The sequence below is a fragment of the Thalassophryne amazonica genome, chromosome 7, assembly GCF_902500255.1.
Source record: "Thalassophryne amazonica chromosome 7, fThaAma1.1, whole genome shotgun sequence".
NCBI lineage: Eukaryota > Metazoa > Chordata > Actinopteri > Batrachoidiformes > Batrachoididae > Thalassophryne > Thalassophryne amazonica.
The window spans coordinates 94,124,962-94,140,191 of record NC_047109.1 but is presented as its reverse complement, the minus strand read 5'-3'; the positions used below and the strand labels follow the sequence as shown (position 1 = coordinate 94,140,191).

Below are 15,230 nucleotides of genomic sequence, written 5' to 3'. Positions count from 1 at the left end.
TGCTGCACTTCCGCGCATTTCTCCCCCTCAAACTCTGTCATAATTGTGTTAAATAAAAGACAAAAGAGACATAAGTCCTGTTCACAGGCTGATTGCCAGAGACAGGACACATCCACATCAAGTATAAACTCCAGACAGACATCTCTACATATAGTCACTACATATCCACAACACATCTTTCCATAGGGATTACATGGCAACCTGTCGCCTCCGCTGTATATATCCGGATCCAAAAGCCGGAAATCCAGCTCAGGCCGGAAAAATACCAGGCCTGTTTTTTTAGATTAGATTCCACTGCATATTGTTTTAGTGTCTAATATGTGACTTTCAGGTCTCACGGACTGAGATAACCCCATACCAGATTTGTATGTTCACCATCTGCGCATGTATGATAAACAGGAAGTTTTTTTTCCCTATACTGAGTTTACCATCTCTGTGTGCAGACCAAAATCAGGTTTCATGTGAATAAATTCTGCTCTCATCTCTTAATGATATTGCTTCCCTGAACTCATTTAGCAATATTTTGTCTGAACAGGGTTTAAATCAAATGAACAGGTGAGTTATTTTTGAAACCAGCTCTCAATCCTTTCTGCCTACAGAAAGTGTAAACACAGCACAGAACAAAAACAAACAATGTATAAACTGTTTTGCACACATGCACAGATGCAAATACACAAATCTGGTAGGGAGGGTAGAAGTAATTACAGTATGTGACACCAACCTGAATGGCACAGCTTCACTCTTGTGTCACGCTAATGTTGCCTTCAAGGTGGTTGGGCAAACCAGCGCTGCCAGGTTTACGCAAAACTAGCCATTGAAAACCAGCCCAAAGGACAATAAAACCTGCAGAAAAACTAGTCCAGTACCAAAATCCAAAACATAACTCTGCAAAAACACATATACTGCTTTTAACATCCAACAGAATTGCTGACATTACGTAATCTCCACAACAGCAGATCAGGTGGAGGAACAACCTACCCTTTTCCAAAAGGGCACCCTGGACTCACAGTTGGAAATGCTGATAATTATTCTATTTGTTTCACACTGGTGCACATCAGAGGTCACCGTCTGAAGAGACCAAAAGAACCACATCATCCACCAAAAGCAGAGATGCAATTCTGGACACCCTCCAGTCGCTGAACGCACCTTGAGAAACAGGACTACCACAAGCACATGACAGAAATAGTAGTAAACAAAATAATCCATGGATGAAGAAAACAGGATGCCATTCAGCTATGCTCCACATGCTAATTACACGTGACCACATCTTCACGCAATGTAACGACTTTTAGCGACGTATCTGGTGAGATTTATTTTATTTATGTTTTTGGCAGTGCCCAGTCCTGGCACAGGAGCCACTGCATGAATACATTGTTACATTTTCATTTTTTCCCGCGTCCAGAACCCTTACCGTAAATGCAAAAAGAGGCCGGCAAGTGAATCCAGGTAACAGCTTTGCTGAATTTTGCCACCGAGGTCTCAGCTGACCGCAGCAGAGAAATTTGGGCTGCACACGGTTTTGCAGACGGCAGCCATTTTGGAACATGCAAGGACTACATGGACTACCAACTGCTCAGAAAGCCCCTCCAAAATTTTAGTTTGCTTGCAATAATGGGTTTTTAAAATAACGCAACATAAGCTTTGAACGTGGTCGATACAGGTTTAAAATACAACCTTAGGTGAGGAAAAACTCACATCTGAATGGTCACTGTTTATCTGATTGAACAATGACCTCAGACAGGAGCCAATGGTCAACATGCGCTTCTGCGCATGTTGAGCAAAGCAAAGAATGCTTGCAAACGCTGCAGAAGAAGAACAAAATACCACGCTGGTCACGCTGCATTCACTGGCTAAATAAGAAACAAACTAACAGCCACAGTGGTGCGATTTTCCAAGCTCAAAGCGAAAATAATATGCTACATCTCCTGCCAAACAACTTTTCAGATCAAAGTCGCTGGTTAACACGAGTAAACATAACCTTGAGCTTTTCTCCAGATTCCACGGAGGTCTGACTGGCGTGCATTTAATCAGGGAGAGGTTCCCCAGCCACGTTCCCGATGGGCCTCGTAACGGAAAGATTAGCCGGCTAGCGAGCTAGCTACCAACGATAAACAACCTTCTTTCCATCCCCTTTTTTTTGGGTCGCCTTTGTCCCCCCACTCACCGGACACAAGAGCGATGTGTTTCAACGGGCCTCAATGGCTGCGGAGAAGTGTCTTTGCAGACATCTGTCAACGAACAGGGGGAACCCTCAAGGGGAAAACACGGCTCTGCGGTGAACAAACGCGACGCTTCTCGGCCAGGAGCTGGAACACGACGTCAAGCTGCGGGCGCGAGCGCGTTGGGAAACCGGGGTTCGTACCGCGCATGCGCAGTAAACAATCCCACCCACACCACCAACGTTGTAATAAATCTTGTGACCCATCACATTATGTGACCTGTTTATTTTAAAGGGTCAGTTCCACTACTCGGTATAGTCGAGATTTTTCTTCTTTGCAAATATAAAATTGAACAACATACTTTTAGTCATTAAAACATTTTGAATTAGAGTTTACTATTGTAATCATTTCCCTTCACTGGTCCATCAACAAACTGATGTCAACATAAAAAAGCTTTTTTCTGCTTTAATATTAAGCTGAAACACTATAAATAAATATAAAAATCCATGTTTCTCTACATTAACTCTTTGGAAGAAGCATAAATGATTAAGAAAGAGTGAAAAAAGTAAACAGAATGTGAAGACTAAATTTATATTTGAGAATTCTATTTAATGGTGAATTTTCACCCCTGATTAGAGCTGTACAAGCAGCGTGAGCAGGGATGGAATAATTATCATGACATATCAGGACAAATGCAAAATGGTATGCAACGTTCCACATTTAACACTAGCTTTTGCAACTGGCACAGAAATATTTCTGGCATATAGTACAACCCCTGGCAAAAAGCCTCGGAGAATGTTCATTCAGTTGTTTAATTTTGTAGAAAAAAAGCAGCTCACAGACATGAGACAAAACTAAAGTTATTTCAAATGGCAACTTTCTGGCTTTAAGAAACACTATAAGAAATCAGGAAAAAAAAATTGTGGCAGTCAGTAACGGTTACTTTTTTTAGACCAAGCAGAGGGAAAAAAATATGGAATCACTCAATTCTGAGGAAAAAATTATGGAATCAAGAAAAACAAAAGAACACTCCAACACATCACTAGTATTTTGTTGCACTACCTCTGGCTTTTATAACTGCTTGCAGTCTCTGAGGCATGGACTTAATGAGTGACAAACAGTACTCTTCATCAATCTGGCTCCAACTTTCTCTGATTGCTGTTGCCAGATCAGCTTTGCAGGTTGGAGCCTTGTCATGGAACATTTTCTTCAACTTCCACCAAAGATTTTCAATTGGATTAAGATCCGGACTATTTGCAGGCCATGACATTGACGCAATGTGTCTTTTTGCAAGGAATGTTTTCACAGTTTTTGCTCTATGGCAAGATGCATTATCATCTTGAAAAATGATTTCATCATCCCCAAACATCTTTTCAATTGATGGGATAAGAAAAGTGTCCAAAATATCAATGTAAACTTGTGCATTTATTAATGATGTAATGACAGCCATCTCCCCAGTGCCTTTACCTGACATGCAGCCCCATATCATCAATGACTGTGGAAATTTACATGTTCTCTTCAGGCAGTCATCTTTATAAATCTCATTGGAACGGCACCAAACAAAAGTTCCAGCATCATCACCTTGCCCAATGCAGATTCAAGATTCATCACTGAATATGACTTTCATCCAGTCATCCACAGTCCACGATTGCTTTTCCTTAGCCCATTGGAACCTTTTTTTTTTCTGTTTAGGTGTTAATGATGGCTTTCGTTTAGCTTTTCTGTATGTAAATCACATTTCCTTTTGGTGGTTTCTTACAGTTCGGTCACAGACGTTGACTCGTTTCCTCCCATTCGTTCATTTGTTTTGTTGTGCATTTTCAATTTTTGAGACATATTGCTTTAAGTTTTCTGTCTTGACGCTTTGATGTCTTCCTTGGTCTACCAGTATGTTTGCCTTTAACAACCTTCCCATGTTTGTATTTGGTCCAGAGTTTAGACACAGCTGACTGAACAACCAACATCTTTTGCAACATTGCGTGATGATTTACCCTCTTAAGAGTTTGATAATCCTCTCCTTTGTTTCAATTGACATCTCTCGTGTTGGAGCAACAGCTCTCCAAGGTGTGATCACTCCTTTTTAGATGCAGACTAACAAGCAGATCTGATTTGATGCAGGTGTTAGTTTTAGGGATGAAAATTTACAGGGTGATTCCATAATTTATTCCTCAGAATTGAGTGAGTCCATATTTTTTTCCCTCTGCTTGGTCTAAAAAAGTAACCGTTACTGACTGTCACAATTTTTTTTCTTGATTTCTTATAGTTTCTTAAAGCCAGAAAGTTGCCATTTGAAATTACTTTAGTTTTGTGTCATGTCTGTGATCTGTTTGTTTTCTACAAAATTAAACAACTGAATGAACATCCTCCGAGGCTGGTGATTCCATAATTTTTGCTAGGGGTTGTATAACCTAAAATTGTAAACAAATAGGTACCCCCATAGTTTATCTATATATATATATATATATAAATCTATTTTCTGACCTTGGCCAAGTATAAATTTGAGAAATCTTTCCACATAATACTGAATCAAATAGATTTGGATTGTTTGCTTTCAGCCAAACTCCATCTGAAGTTATCAAGAATCAAGTGTGAAGATGCTGAACTACATCTACTAAACGGGGAATCTACAAACACTCAAAATTACATCAACATAGACATGCAAAACAATTTTCTTCTTTTTATAACAAAGTAATACGTACATTAAAATAATCACAATAAAAAGCAAGATGTGTTGACGGTCCACTGTCGTAATAAACTGTTAGGTAAACTTCCATGAGGTGGAAGAAGCTGCACACATACCAGCAGTGTTAGTGTTGAGAAAAGATGCAAATGCAAGCAAGACTTTTCAAACATTCAACTGTTTTTGGGGTGTTGTTCATAGCTCCTGCAATGAGTGCAATTTCAAGAACTAAAAACAGTACAACACCCAGGGATTTTTGTCATTATTGCCAAAGTGCAAGAGTCTACTGAGAAATTCACTACAACCTGAACTTCCATACTTTTAATGATCCGAGTTAACCAATCAGATGTTACTTTGCCTTACGCGCAATCTGCCCCATTCACAAGCCAAAGAAGTCATTTAAACACTCGCACACTGCAATGTATTTTAGTTAACTTGTTTAATTGTATGCATTAACTCAAATTTCTTACAAAAAGTAATATTTTCAGGTTTTGAAAATGCCATACATTTTTCAAATGTCTATACAAGATAGTAATGAAGAGCCGAGAAAAAACAGCCAATGAATCAAAAAAGGGGGGAAAAAAGTTACAAAACTATCTACAACGAATTAGTAGTCATACCACAGAAAGTTGAAACAGATGAAAATAAAGCTCAACTATTAACACATTTAAGTGTCAACAAAACTGATAAAAGTCCATTTGAAAATAAATGCCAAGAGTCACATCTCAACACAATATCACAATTGCCTATTCAAGACAATTCATACATCTTATCCAATTATATGCATTCATCAAAAAAAGTATATTCAAAGATTTACACAATATTCTACGACATTTTAGCTCAAATATTCACAAAACTTCCATGAAAATTGGTGGTGTATACAAAGTCCAATCCAATAACTAAAACGTGTCATAGAAATTCACAAGCAGCAGCTCCACCTTCACATGGTAAAAGCTACGCAAGTGTAGAAAGAATCAAATAATACAAGATCTAAACTATGAGTATAGGGGGTACATGGTCAGATGTTGGGCTAGAGAAATTCTAGCCATTTTATTTACAGCGATTCAAAAAGTGAATCCAGCAAAAGCAAAAAGTTTATGAACAACCAATTAGTGAGAAGACCCAGCATGAGTCTGCTGATGCGCTTCCAGTAGGTGAGGAAACGCAAAGGCTTTATCACATTCTGTGCATTCGTACACAACTTGGCCAACATGACTTTCTTGGTGCCGTTTAAGAAGAGCCCACTGGCTAAATGACTCGTAGCACATATCACAACGGTGTTGTCCGCCATCCCTTTCAGCATGCCTCCGCAAATGCAGAGACAACGCTTTGGACGAATCAAAGATTTTGGGACATTTGTAACATTTAAATTGACTCTCAGTCACCTGGGGTGTGTTCTGCGTGGGCAACGTTAGATGACGCTTACGCTCATGATCTTTGAGGTGGCGCCTCAGTGCAAAGGTTTTGCCACAAAATTGACATTTGAATTCAAGTGGGTGCATTTTATTTTGATGATCCAACAGACTACTTTTGGAGGAGAACTGCACAGAGCACGTGGGACAGTTATACAAGTCCTCTCCAGTAACGTCAACATCTTCTTCCTCGCCTACTTGTCGACCATGCTTTACAGAGGTTGTATTAGCAGATGGATATGAAGGTTGCCTCTCCATTTGTACGTTCTGCTGACTGGTACAGTTGTGCTTTTGAAAAGCAAGGTCTCCCAAAAAGTTTTGGCCACACCTTTGACACTGAAGTCTATTTAGCGCTGTCAGATGACAACGCTGGTGTTCTTCCAGCTTTCTTCGAGAGGTGAACTGCATTTTGCAATCTTTGCATTCAAAGGGATCACCATGTTGGGGAAAATGTATTGCCAATGCACTGGCATGTGGGTAACACTGATGGCAAACTGGGCATATGAAGACAGACGTAGGATTTTTCTTTTCATTCTCAATCTCATCTCTAGTTTTTGTTGAAAACTCATGGTTTTTTAAATGGCTCAGGAACTGCTGAGGGGACGCGAAACTATTGATACATTGATTACACGGGTACCCATTAGAAGACAACAGATGACGTATATTTATATGTTTCTTCAGGTGAGATCTGTGCAGAAAATGTTCATCACATTGTGAACACGTATATGGGCGCTCTCCTGCTGCCAGGCAACCATGTTCTGAGAGCTCTTCTGGGTCTCTGAAGCGCTCATTACAAACACCACAGCGATATTTAAATTCACTTGAAAATACAGGGGAACTTGCAGAAAAATCTGACTTCTCATGAGTTTGGGGTGAAATTAAAGCTGGGGGACTGTCACGCGACTCGGGGTGGCTTTTCCGATGTTCAGCTCTACTACTCTTGGAGAAAAAGATTTGATTACATATGTCACATGGAAAGCTCTCCTCACGATGTGTAAGCATATGTTCTGCTAGCTGTGAGGGACCGGTGAAACTCACTTGACAATTGGAGCAACGGTATGGACTCCTCTTGCCATGAGTGTGTTTGTGTTTACGCAATGCAAAAAGAGAGACGAAGCCCCTGCCACACATCGGACACTGAAATTCAGATTTGTGCATTCTTTGATGCTGCTGCAGCTGGGCTGCTTGGAAAAAGCATTTACCACATTCCGCACACTCATGTGGCTTTTCACCCAGGTGACATCGCTGATGATCCTCAAGACTTTCTGATGTAAGGAATGTCTTGCCACACACATGGCAAGGGAAATATGGTGCAACGTCCTCATTGCTGTTTGTGTCACTATTGCAGTCTTCACTGGTGTCACTTGTTTCACTGACTTGAGTTGTAGGTATCTGCACGGTACTTTTCTTTTCATCTGCAACACGTTCCATTAGATTCTGGGTTACCTTTTTCGGATGCCTGACTTTACAGTGTCTTGCTAGAGATCTTCTAATTGCATAAGCTTTCTCACAAAAAGGACACTTGAACAGATTATTTGGATGATCCTCCAGGTAATGTTTAGTTAAAGATGGTTTTTTGGGGAATCTCAAGTGACAGATTTTGCATTTATAAGCTTTGCTGGCATCATGACATGATTTGTGTCTTTCAAGATCAGCAGAGGTGAGGAAAATCTTGGGGCAGTAAGGGCAGGAGATTTTCTCACTGCTGTGCACCTTCATGTGTTTCTCAAGATGTCCTGGACTGGAGCATACCCGTCCACACTTTGTACATGTACTGCACCGCTTCTCTTGTTCCTCTCTTCCATGGTCTTCAAGATGACTAATGAGCATTAGACCATCTGTGAAAGTCTTATCACATTCTGAGCATTGGTACTGCACAGTCTTCTCTTCTTTGCTTTGCTCCTGATTTACATCTGAATTTTCTGGCAATATCTCAGTACAAGAGATGTTTGTCTCTAAAACACCAGCGTCTGTTGTCTTTGGCTCTTCTTCGGAAAGTGAAGCAGAGCTGTTCAGTACCAAATCCATATCAGCTTTTAATGGGGTTGCCAACTCTGGCTCAGAATTAATCCCAAATACATTTCCATCTTTGCCACATTTTCTATAGTGATTACGGAGTAAATTTTTATTCCAGAAGCCTCGTTTGCATCTTTTGCAGCTGAACGGATACTCGTTTGAGTGCACACGCAAATGGCCCACCAGTCCAGCTTTATTCACAAATCTCATTTTGCATTGTGTGCAGCCCAAGGGTTTAGAAGTGTCGAGTTCCAGAAATGAATCTAAATTACATTGTATACTCCCAGTATCACTACTCTGTTCATCCAAAGGCTCCTTTTTGATTTGTGGTATATTTGCCAGGTGCTGTTGAAGAGGAGCGGTTGTTACTGGTGGCTTCATTGATGTTTCCGGCTTGTGGTTAGTTATAAAATGTTCTTGGAGCTGTGAGAACAGCAAAAAACGAGAACTGCAGAATGCACAGGAAAACCCGAGGCTTTTCGGTGAAGTTTGCTGCTTTGGGGGATTTGCTGACTCTGTTGAGCTTGGTTTCAAAGAGCAGGTCTTTCTGTGGGTTTCAAGCACTTGTTGAGTGAAAAATCCTCCACATCGGTCACAAAGCACTTGGCTATTTAGTGACTTTATCTTTGTGCACTTCTCATAATGGCGCTGCACATAGTCTTTCCTTATGAATCTCATATCACAGTACTCACAAGCATATGGCATTTCACCTGTGTGCAGTCGGACATGCACTTTTAAGTGGTACGCATTCCCAAAAGCACGCTGGCAATAATCACATGAAAACTGATATTTTGTGACAACTTTAGGCTGGATCTTGCGCAAAATTTGATTTCGCTTGCTATGAACCTGTTCTTTTGCGGTTTCTTTTGGGGGGGCAGTTTTCACTGGCAGAGAATTTTGCCTTGTAATAGTGACTTTTTTGCACTTCTTACTCTTCTTATGCGCCCTGAGTGACTTTTCATGAGTGTACGATGCACCACAATCGCATGTAAATTTTTTCGCAGCGTGGAATAAGAGTATGTGTCGTGAAAGTGTAGATTCAGCGTTAAAATGTTTTAAACAGACGGTGCATTCAAAACTCTGCTGAATTTGAGCAGACTGATTGTAATGACGTGTTAGCCAGCCCTTTCCAACATCATCTAAACTGATTCTGGGTATCCGGATTTCTAATCTGGTTCTTGTGCCCGAACAGTGAGTTTCATGTACTTTAAGATGATCATACCTGGAGAAGCAGCTATTACACACTTTACACCGATATGGTTTAGCTTCAGTGTGTGTCAAAATGTGACTTCTCAGACTTCGCGCTTTCATAAATGCCTTTGTGCAAAATTTGCACTTGAATTTGGCATCGGTTTCGGCCTGCGGTTTTGGTTCTGATGTGTTTGATTGTTGTGCTGCATCATGTTCGTCTTTCGACTGCTCTGCTCTGTAAACTCCATCACAGAATGCTTCATGCTGAAAACACATTGCCTGACTACTGTATATGTGACCACAGTGCATGCATGCATGGGACTTGGCACCACGATGCGAAGAAAGGTGTCTGTACAGCAATGATCTGTACTTGAACCTCTTCGCACAATGCTGACATTTATGCTTTAGCATAATGGTTGCACTGGCCTGAAAACTCACTTTAGCAACCGTATTGGTTGTTGGAGAAACAGCTTTGTGGCAGTCTCCTTTCACAGATGAACCCTTGCTGAGGCCTTTTGTCCTTTTGCAAAGCTTTAGATGCATAGTTAATTTTGGGGTCGTAAAGCACTGCCCACAGTTTAAGCATGCTTTCAGATACTTTTCTAGGTGGCCTTTGAGATGAATTTTAAAGCGGGGTTTCCTAAAGAATACACGAGGACAATGAGGGCAACGAAGTCCTATCTTTGTGACCGACTGATTGGCGACATATTTGGGGAAACGAGAGATACATTTTTCCATATGACATTTTAAGTGATATTCACTGTAAAATTGTTTCCCACAAATACTGCAAGAAAATGGTTTCCCTCCTGTATGTTTAAACATGTGGCGCACTAGATTGCGTCGAATACTGAAATTACGCTTGCAAAATGGGCATTCCAGTGCAGAGGACACAGATATATGTGTTAGGCAATGCTTTCGTAGTACTTGTGCATCATCAAACACCACTTTACATAATGAACACTGTACTTGTTCTGCAACATTCTGTTCTTGAACCTCTGTTGTTGAGGACAGCTGTGTGACAGCTGTTTGTTTCTTTTCCAGTGCAAGCATCTCAGCTTCCTCATTTGTTTCTCCCAGTTTGTTACTGTGGGTGAGGATGTGTTTAAGTAGATATGCAGGGATTTCAAACTGCATTGGACAGTCTGGACACTGAAGCATTCCCTTTTTAACATGTGCGTTTTGGTGCTGAAGCAGACCCTCAATAGTTGGAAGAATCTTATTGCAAACAGTGCACTGTATTCTCCTCTGATGAATGCTTTGATGTGTTATCAGATGACGATGTTTCTTAAAGGCTTTGTTACACTTCGGACAGGAATAAGGTCTTTCGCCTTTGTGAGTGAGCTCATGTTTCTGCAGTGACAGTGGCCGCTCGAAACATTTTCCACAAAACCGACAGGAGTAGGTACGACTGGTGTTGCTTTCATCTGAAGTGAAGCTATCCTTGCGCTTTTTGGTTTTTAGCACAGCAACTGAAGAAGAATGTGATATCTTCATGTGTCTGGATTTCCCAGAGGAATACTTTAAAAGAGCTGATTTGTAACGTGGTACAAAGGGATGAGCAGGTATCGATGAGGGCACTGTTTTCTGTACAGTTCCATCCGTTTCCTTTGACTGCGTTTCACACTGCTTAGCATGCTCAGTTTTAAATGTTTTCTTTTCCATATGTGGCTTTAATTTTGCTGCTCTCTCTTTTGAAAGCAGTGCAAGACATTTTTTGAGGCAAAAGCCGTTAATATGTCTACATCTGCTAGATTTAAAAGTGAAGAGAGCTTTGCATAAAGGGCACTGAAACTTATTGCCAAGTTTTCCCTGCCCACCCCATATTATGTTTCTGACACACTCACGCAAATGTCGAGCTCTGTTGTAGGAGTACTTGAAAGCCCTGTGACAAAGTATACAGTCATATGTTGCTCTTGAGCCACTTTTTACTTCAGGGCAGGTTTCAACAGCAGCTTTCTGGGTAGACTGGCTCAACACAAATGTCCCCATCTTTTCTTTGTGTACATTGTAGTAATGCTTCTTGGTCTGCTCCACTGTTGAGAAGGCTTTATTACAACAAACGCACAAGTTATTTTTATTAAGGTCAACAAGCTTGACTGAGCATTCAGGTAGACCTGCACGTGGGCCATTCGGTAACAAATCCATTCTTGGTGGTCTTTTTACGACACTTCGACTTGCAGCAGGATTTGCATCTTTGTTTTCACAGACTGGGCGCTTGCATCGACCAGGCGTGTATGTGTGTTTAGTCAGGCCACCCTTCTTTGAGAAATATAATCCGCATCCTTGACACTTAAATGGTGTTTTGCCAGAATGAGTCCACATATGCTTCACATAACTTTCTACTTTTGAAAAAGTGATTCCACAACGGTTACACTTTGAATGTAGGCGGGGTTTTGGTTTGTTCCGGAGGTCAGACTTTGAGTGTAGAGAGGACTCTGTTGCACCACATACATGTTCTTCTGTATGTTGATTCTTCATCAGGAATGTGTTACAGGTTCGGCAGAAGACAAAATTGTGCACCAAATGGCTGGAACACAAATGTTCAATTAGGTCATTTATGCTGTTGGCTGTATGTTGACACACTGCGCAATTATATAAACTATTTGGTGTTTGCGCTGGCTTTAAAGCATCCAATATAACAATGGGCTGCAGCACTCGCCTCGTGTAAACTGAGGATTGTAGCTCAGGTACTTGTTTTAAACAGCTGATGGCATCACTGCCTTGTCTGATCAAAGATAGATCCTCACATTGATGTTTAAATTCAGTTTCGCCATTGTTGCAAAAGCGTTGCTCAGATAGGGGATCAACATATGGCATGCCCTCCAATGAACATTCTTTAGCAGTGTCCAACTCCCGCAATGGGACTTTTGCGTTTTCAGTAACATCTCCACTCAATGGTTCAGGTAATGTGTCCACTGGATTTTTCTGTAGTGACTGGTCCATATATGGAGAGGATGTGTTCGTTCTTCCTGATGAATTTGTCCTCTCCTTTTCTGGGGATGGACTTGTATCTGTCCTCAGAATGTCACTGTGTATACTGGATTTCACAGGAGCTGAAGCATGATGCTTATTATCCTCACCAGGAACTACAATATGACCATGACTTCTAGCAGTCCCACTGCAATTTACATCTGACAAGGCTTTGTCTGTCTCTTCCACTGGACTTCTCCATTCCATTTCTACAGGTGTATTTTTGTTTATTTCTAAACCGCTTAGCGGTAAGCAACATTTTGAATGAGCACAAACATCTTGCTTATTATTGCCATTACCATCAATAGCGTTTTCTAGACATGGATTCCTTTGTGTTTGGGGAAGTAATGAGGTTTCTTTATGACTATAAATATTTTCCTCATTACCATCACCAGTATCAATGCATTGGTCATCAAGCGGCAAAACAGTACTGCCACAATCTCGATTCAGAGAATCTGTGCTCGTCTTGAATGCAGAATTTGACATGGTCTTTTCGAGAGAAAAATGATTACCACTATTTTCATTATTGTCATTAGTACTGATTACGTTACTGTCACAAGTTGTAACACTATCACTGCAAGCTTGTTTTGAAGATGCAACGTCCGTTTTCTCTAAATCGAGTGAACACAATTTTTCTGGAGAGCGCTTTAACAGAGCTTCTGGACGACTTGGTCGTAAGACAGATTCTAAATGTGTAAGATCAGTTTGGTCTTTATTGTCACCATTATCATTACACTGAATCGGAATGCTATGACTGCTACAACCAAGATCCGGCGAAGATCCTAGACTTTGAGATTTTGTTTCTAGACTGTGCAACTGTTTTTTCAGGCACTGTTTCAGAGGTGTGCTTGAAGAGTTTTCTTGTAAACATAACTCTGAATTACTACAAACACTCTTCTTGTTACTGACACTAGCATTGTCCATTACAAGGTCACTACAATCATGACCTGAAGAAAAGGTTTCATCTGTCTCCTCTGCTTTGCTTGTCTGTTCATTTTCTGGACAGACAATGTTTTTGTTTAAGCCATTTCCCTGCAAGCAAGATTGTAAATTAATATGAACATGTCCCCTATTGTCACTTTTGTCAATTAAATGACTGACACTGGACACAGCAACACTAGTGCAATCTGGATTTGGGGAAGTCATTTTTGTTTCCTCAGATGGATTTGACATTTGTTTTTCTAAGCACTGAGTTCCATCTGGACTTGAGCAGTTTGACTGTATATACGATTCTAAATGACTCAGCTCATTACTGTTGTTAGTACTTGTGTCAAGACTGTTAAGGTTTACAGTAAGGGAACCACAATTGTTTTTAATTTTCAATAACCGATTTTCAGGCATGTCCAAATGTGATTTACCATCTTCACTGTTTTCCAAATGACTTGCGCATGCTTTCAATTTTTTAGCAGGATCTGTAGAACCTGACAAGTTGAGATGCTCCACATATGAAGAGTGTAAACTTGATGACTGAATGATTTTGTCCTGGTTTTCTTCCGTATTTTCATCATGATCATGTTGAAAGGTGGTATTTTGGGTTTGTTGCACATCACCTTCATTTTGTTTGCTTGATTCTTTTGTGTCATTTAGAATTTTTTCTTTCGCCTCCACCACCTTTCTGCAATTGTCATCTTTACAATTTGTTAAATTGGGAGCTGTGGTTTTTTGCTTATCCAAAGCCAGATCATTTTGATCACCACAATTTCCCTTTTCATATCCCATGGCCTTTCTATTCAAATTATCTTGATCAAGACTGTCAAATGTAGTCATGATATTTGAAGAAAAAATGTTCTGCTCCTCCATATTACTACCTGGGTATTCTTGTGTTTCAGTGGAAATTAAGATACTTATTGATGTATCTCTGGTTTTTTCTTCAGTGAAAGATTGCTCGACTTCTGCATCCTCTTGTATTTCCTTTCGATATTCATCACAGTCATTACAATCTTCCACAGATTCACTCCCTGTAGTTGTCAACATATTTAAAGTCTCAGAGGACTGGTGACTTGTGTAATTTCCAGTTGACTTTTCCAATTTCTCCATCTTATTTTGTGCCCTTTCATCCATTGTTTCTGCTTCCTTGACATTTGATGGCAAAAAGAGCCTTGCATTATGGCACTGTCTTTTTGTTGAAATGGTCATATGTCCAGTGGGTGTGAAAAGCCATTCTGATGCACTCTGTTTTACACCACCGACACTTGTAGAGTTTGAGACTGAATTACTTGTCATGAATTTACAAGATGGCCTTGTTTCGCTAACATCAGCTTCTGAAGAGCTACTGACATCCGAGTAGTCTCCAAGATATGATGAGGATAATGTGCCGTCGTCTTGTTTAAGTTGATGTAAATTTGTTGAGAAAGATGAGGGAAAAGTTTCAGTTGTAGATAATCCATCTGTGGTGAACTCTGAGACAGCATCTTCCTTTCTCATGTGTTCTCCTTCAGTTTTCCACGTTGTGTCCTTGCAACATTTTTGATAGACACAATCTGACCGCGAAACACCATCACCGGGATTTGAGTAAAAATTAGTCTGAAAGTTTGAGTTGGTTGCAGGGGGTTCAGGCAACGCCCCTGTGGTGAAGTCATGTCCTACAAAATTCTCTAGATGAGAAGTACTTCCTTCTGAGTCTGACAGCCTTCTCAGTGTATTTGAATCTGATGATACAGAAGGAATGTGGGCAAAATATGAATCCCATCCATGAGCCATTCTTTGCAAGGACTGGCAACAGAGTTGGGTACTTCTGCCTAAACCTGAAAGCACAAAAGGCATCCCATTATTAAAAAACCAAGCACACACACACACCATTCC

General features: G+C 40.5%; 1 protein-coding gene across 5 annotated transcripts in view; it reads right to left on the bottom strand.

Annotated features, from left to right (window-relative positions):
- Window positions 1–15,230, bottom strand: part of znf1035 (zinc finger protein 1035) — a 55,436-nt gene that overhangs the window by 11,074 nt on the left and 29,132 nt on the right. For 2 of the 5 annotated variants that reach the window (XM_034175104.1, XM_034175103.1), the window contains one exon: window positions 5,260–15,172. The exons of 1 other annotated variant lie outside the window; for it this stretch is intronic. In XM_034175104.1, coding sequence (XP_034030995.1) covers window positions 5,949–15,128 — 9,180 coding nt within the window. In that variant the 5' untranslated portion in view covers window positions 15,129–15,172 and the 3' untranslated portion in view covers window positions 5,260–5,948. Of the gene's footprint in view, window positions 1–2,164; window positions 2,318–5,259; window positions 15,173–15,230 lie in introns of those variants that run through there. 2 more of the 5 variants (XM_034175106.1, XM_034175107.1) reach the window with 2 other exon arrangements.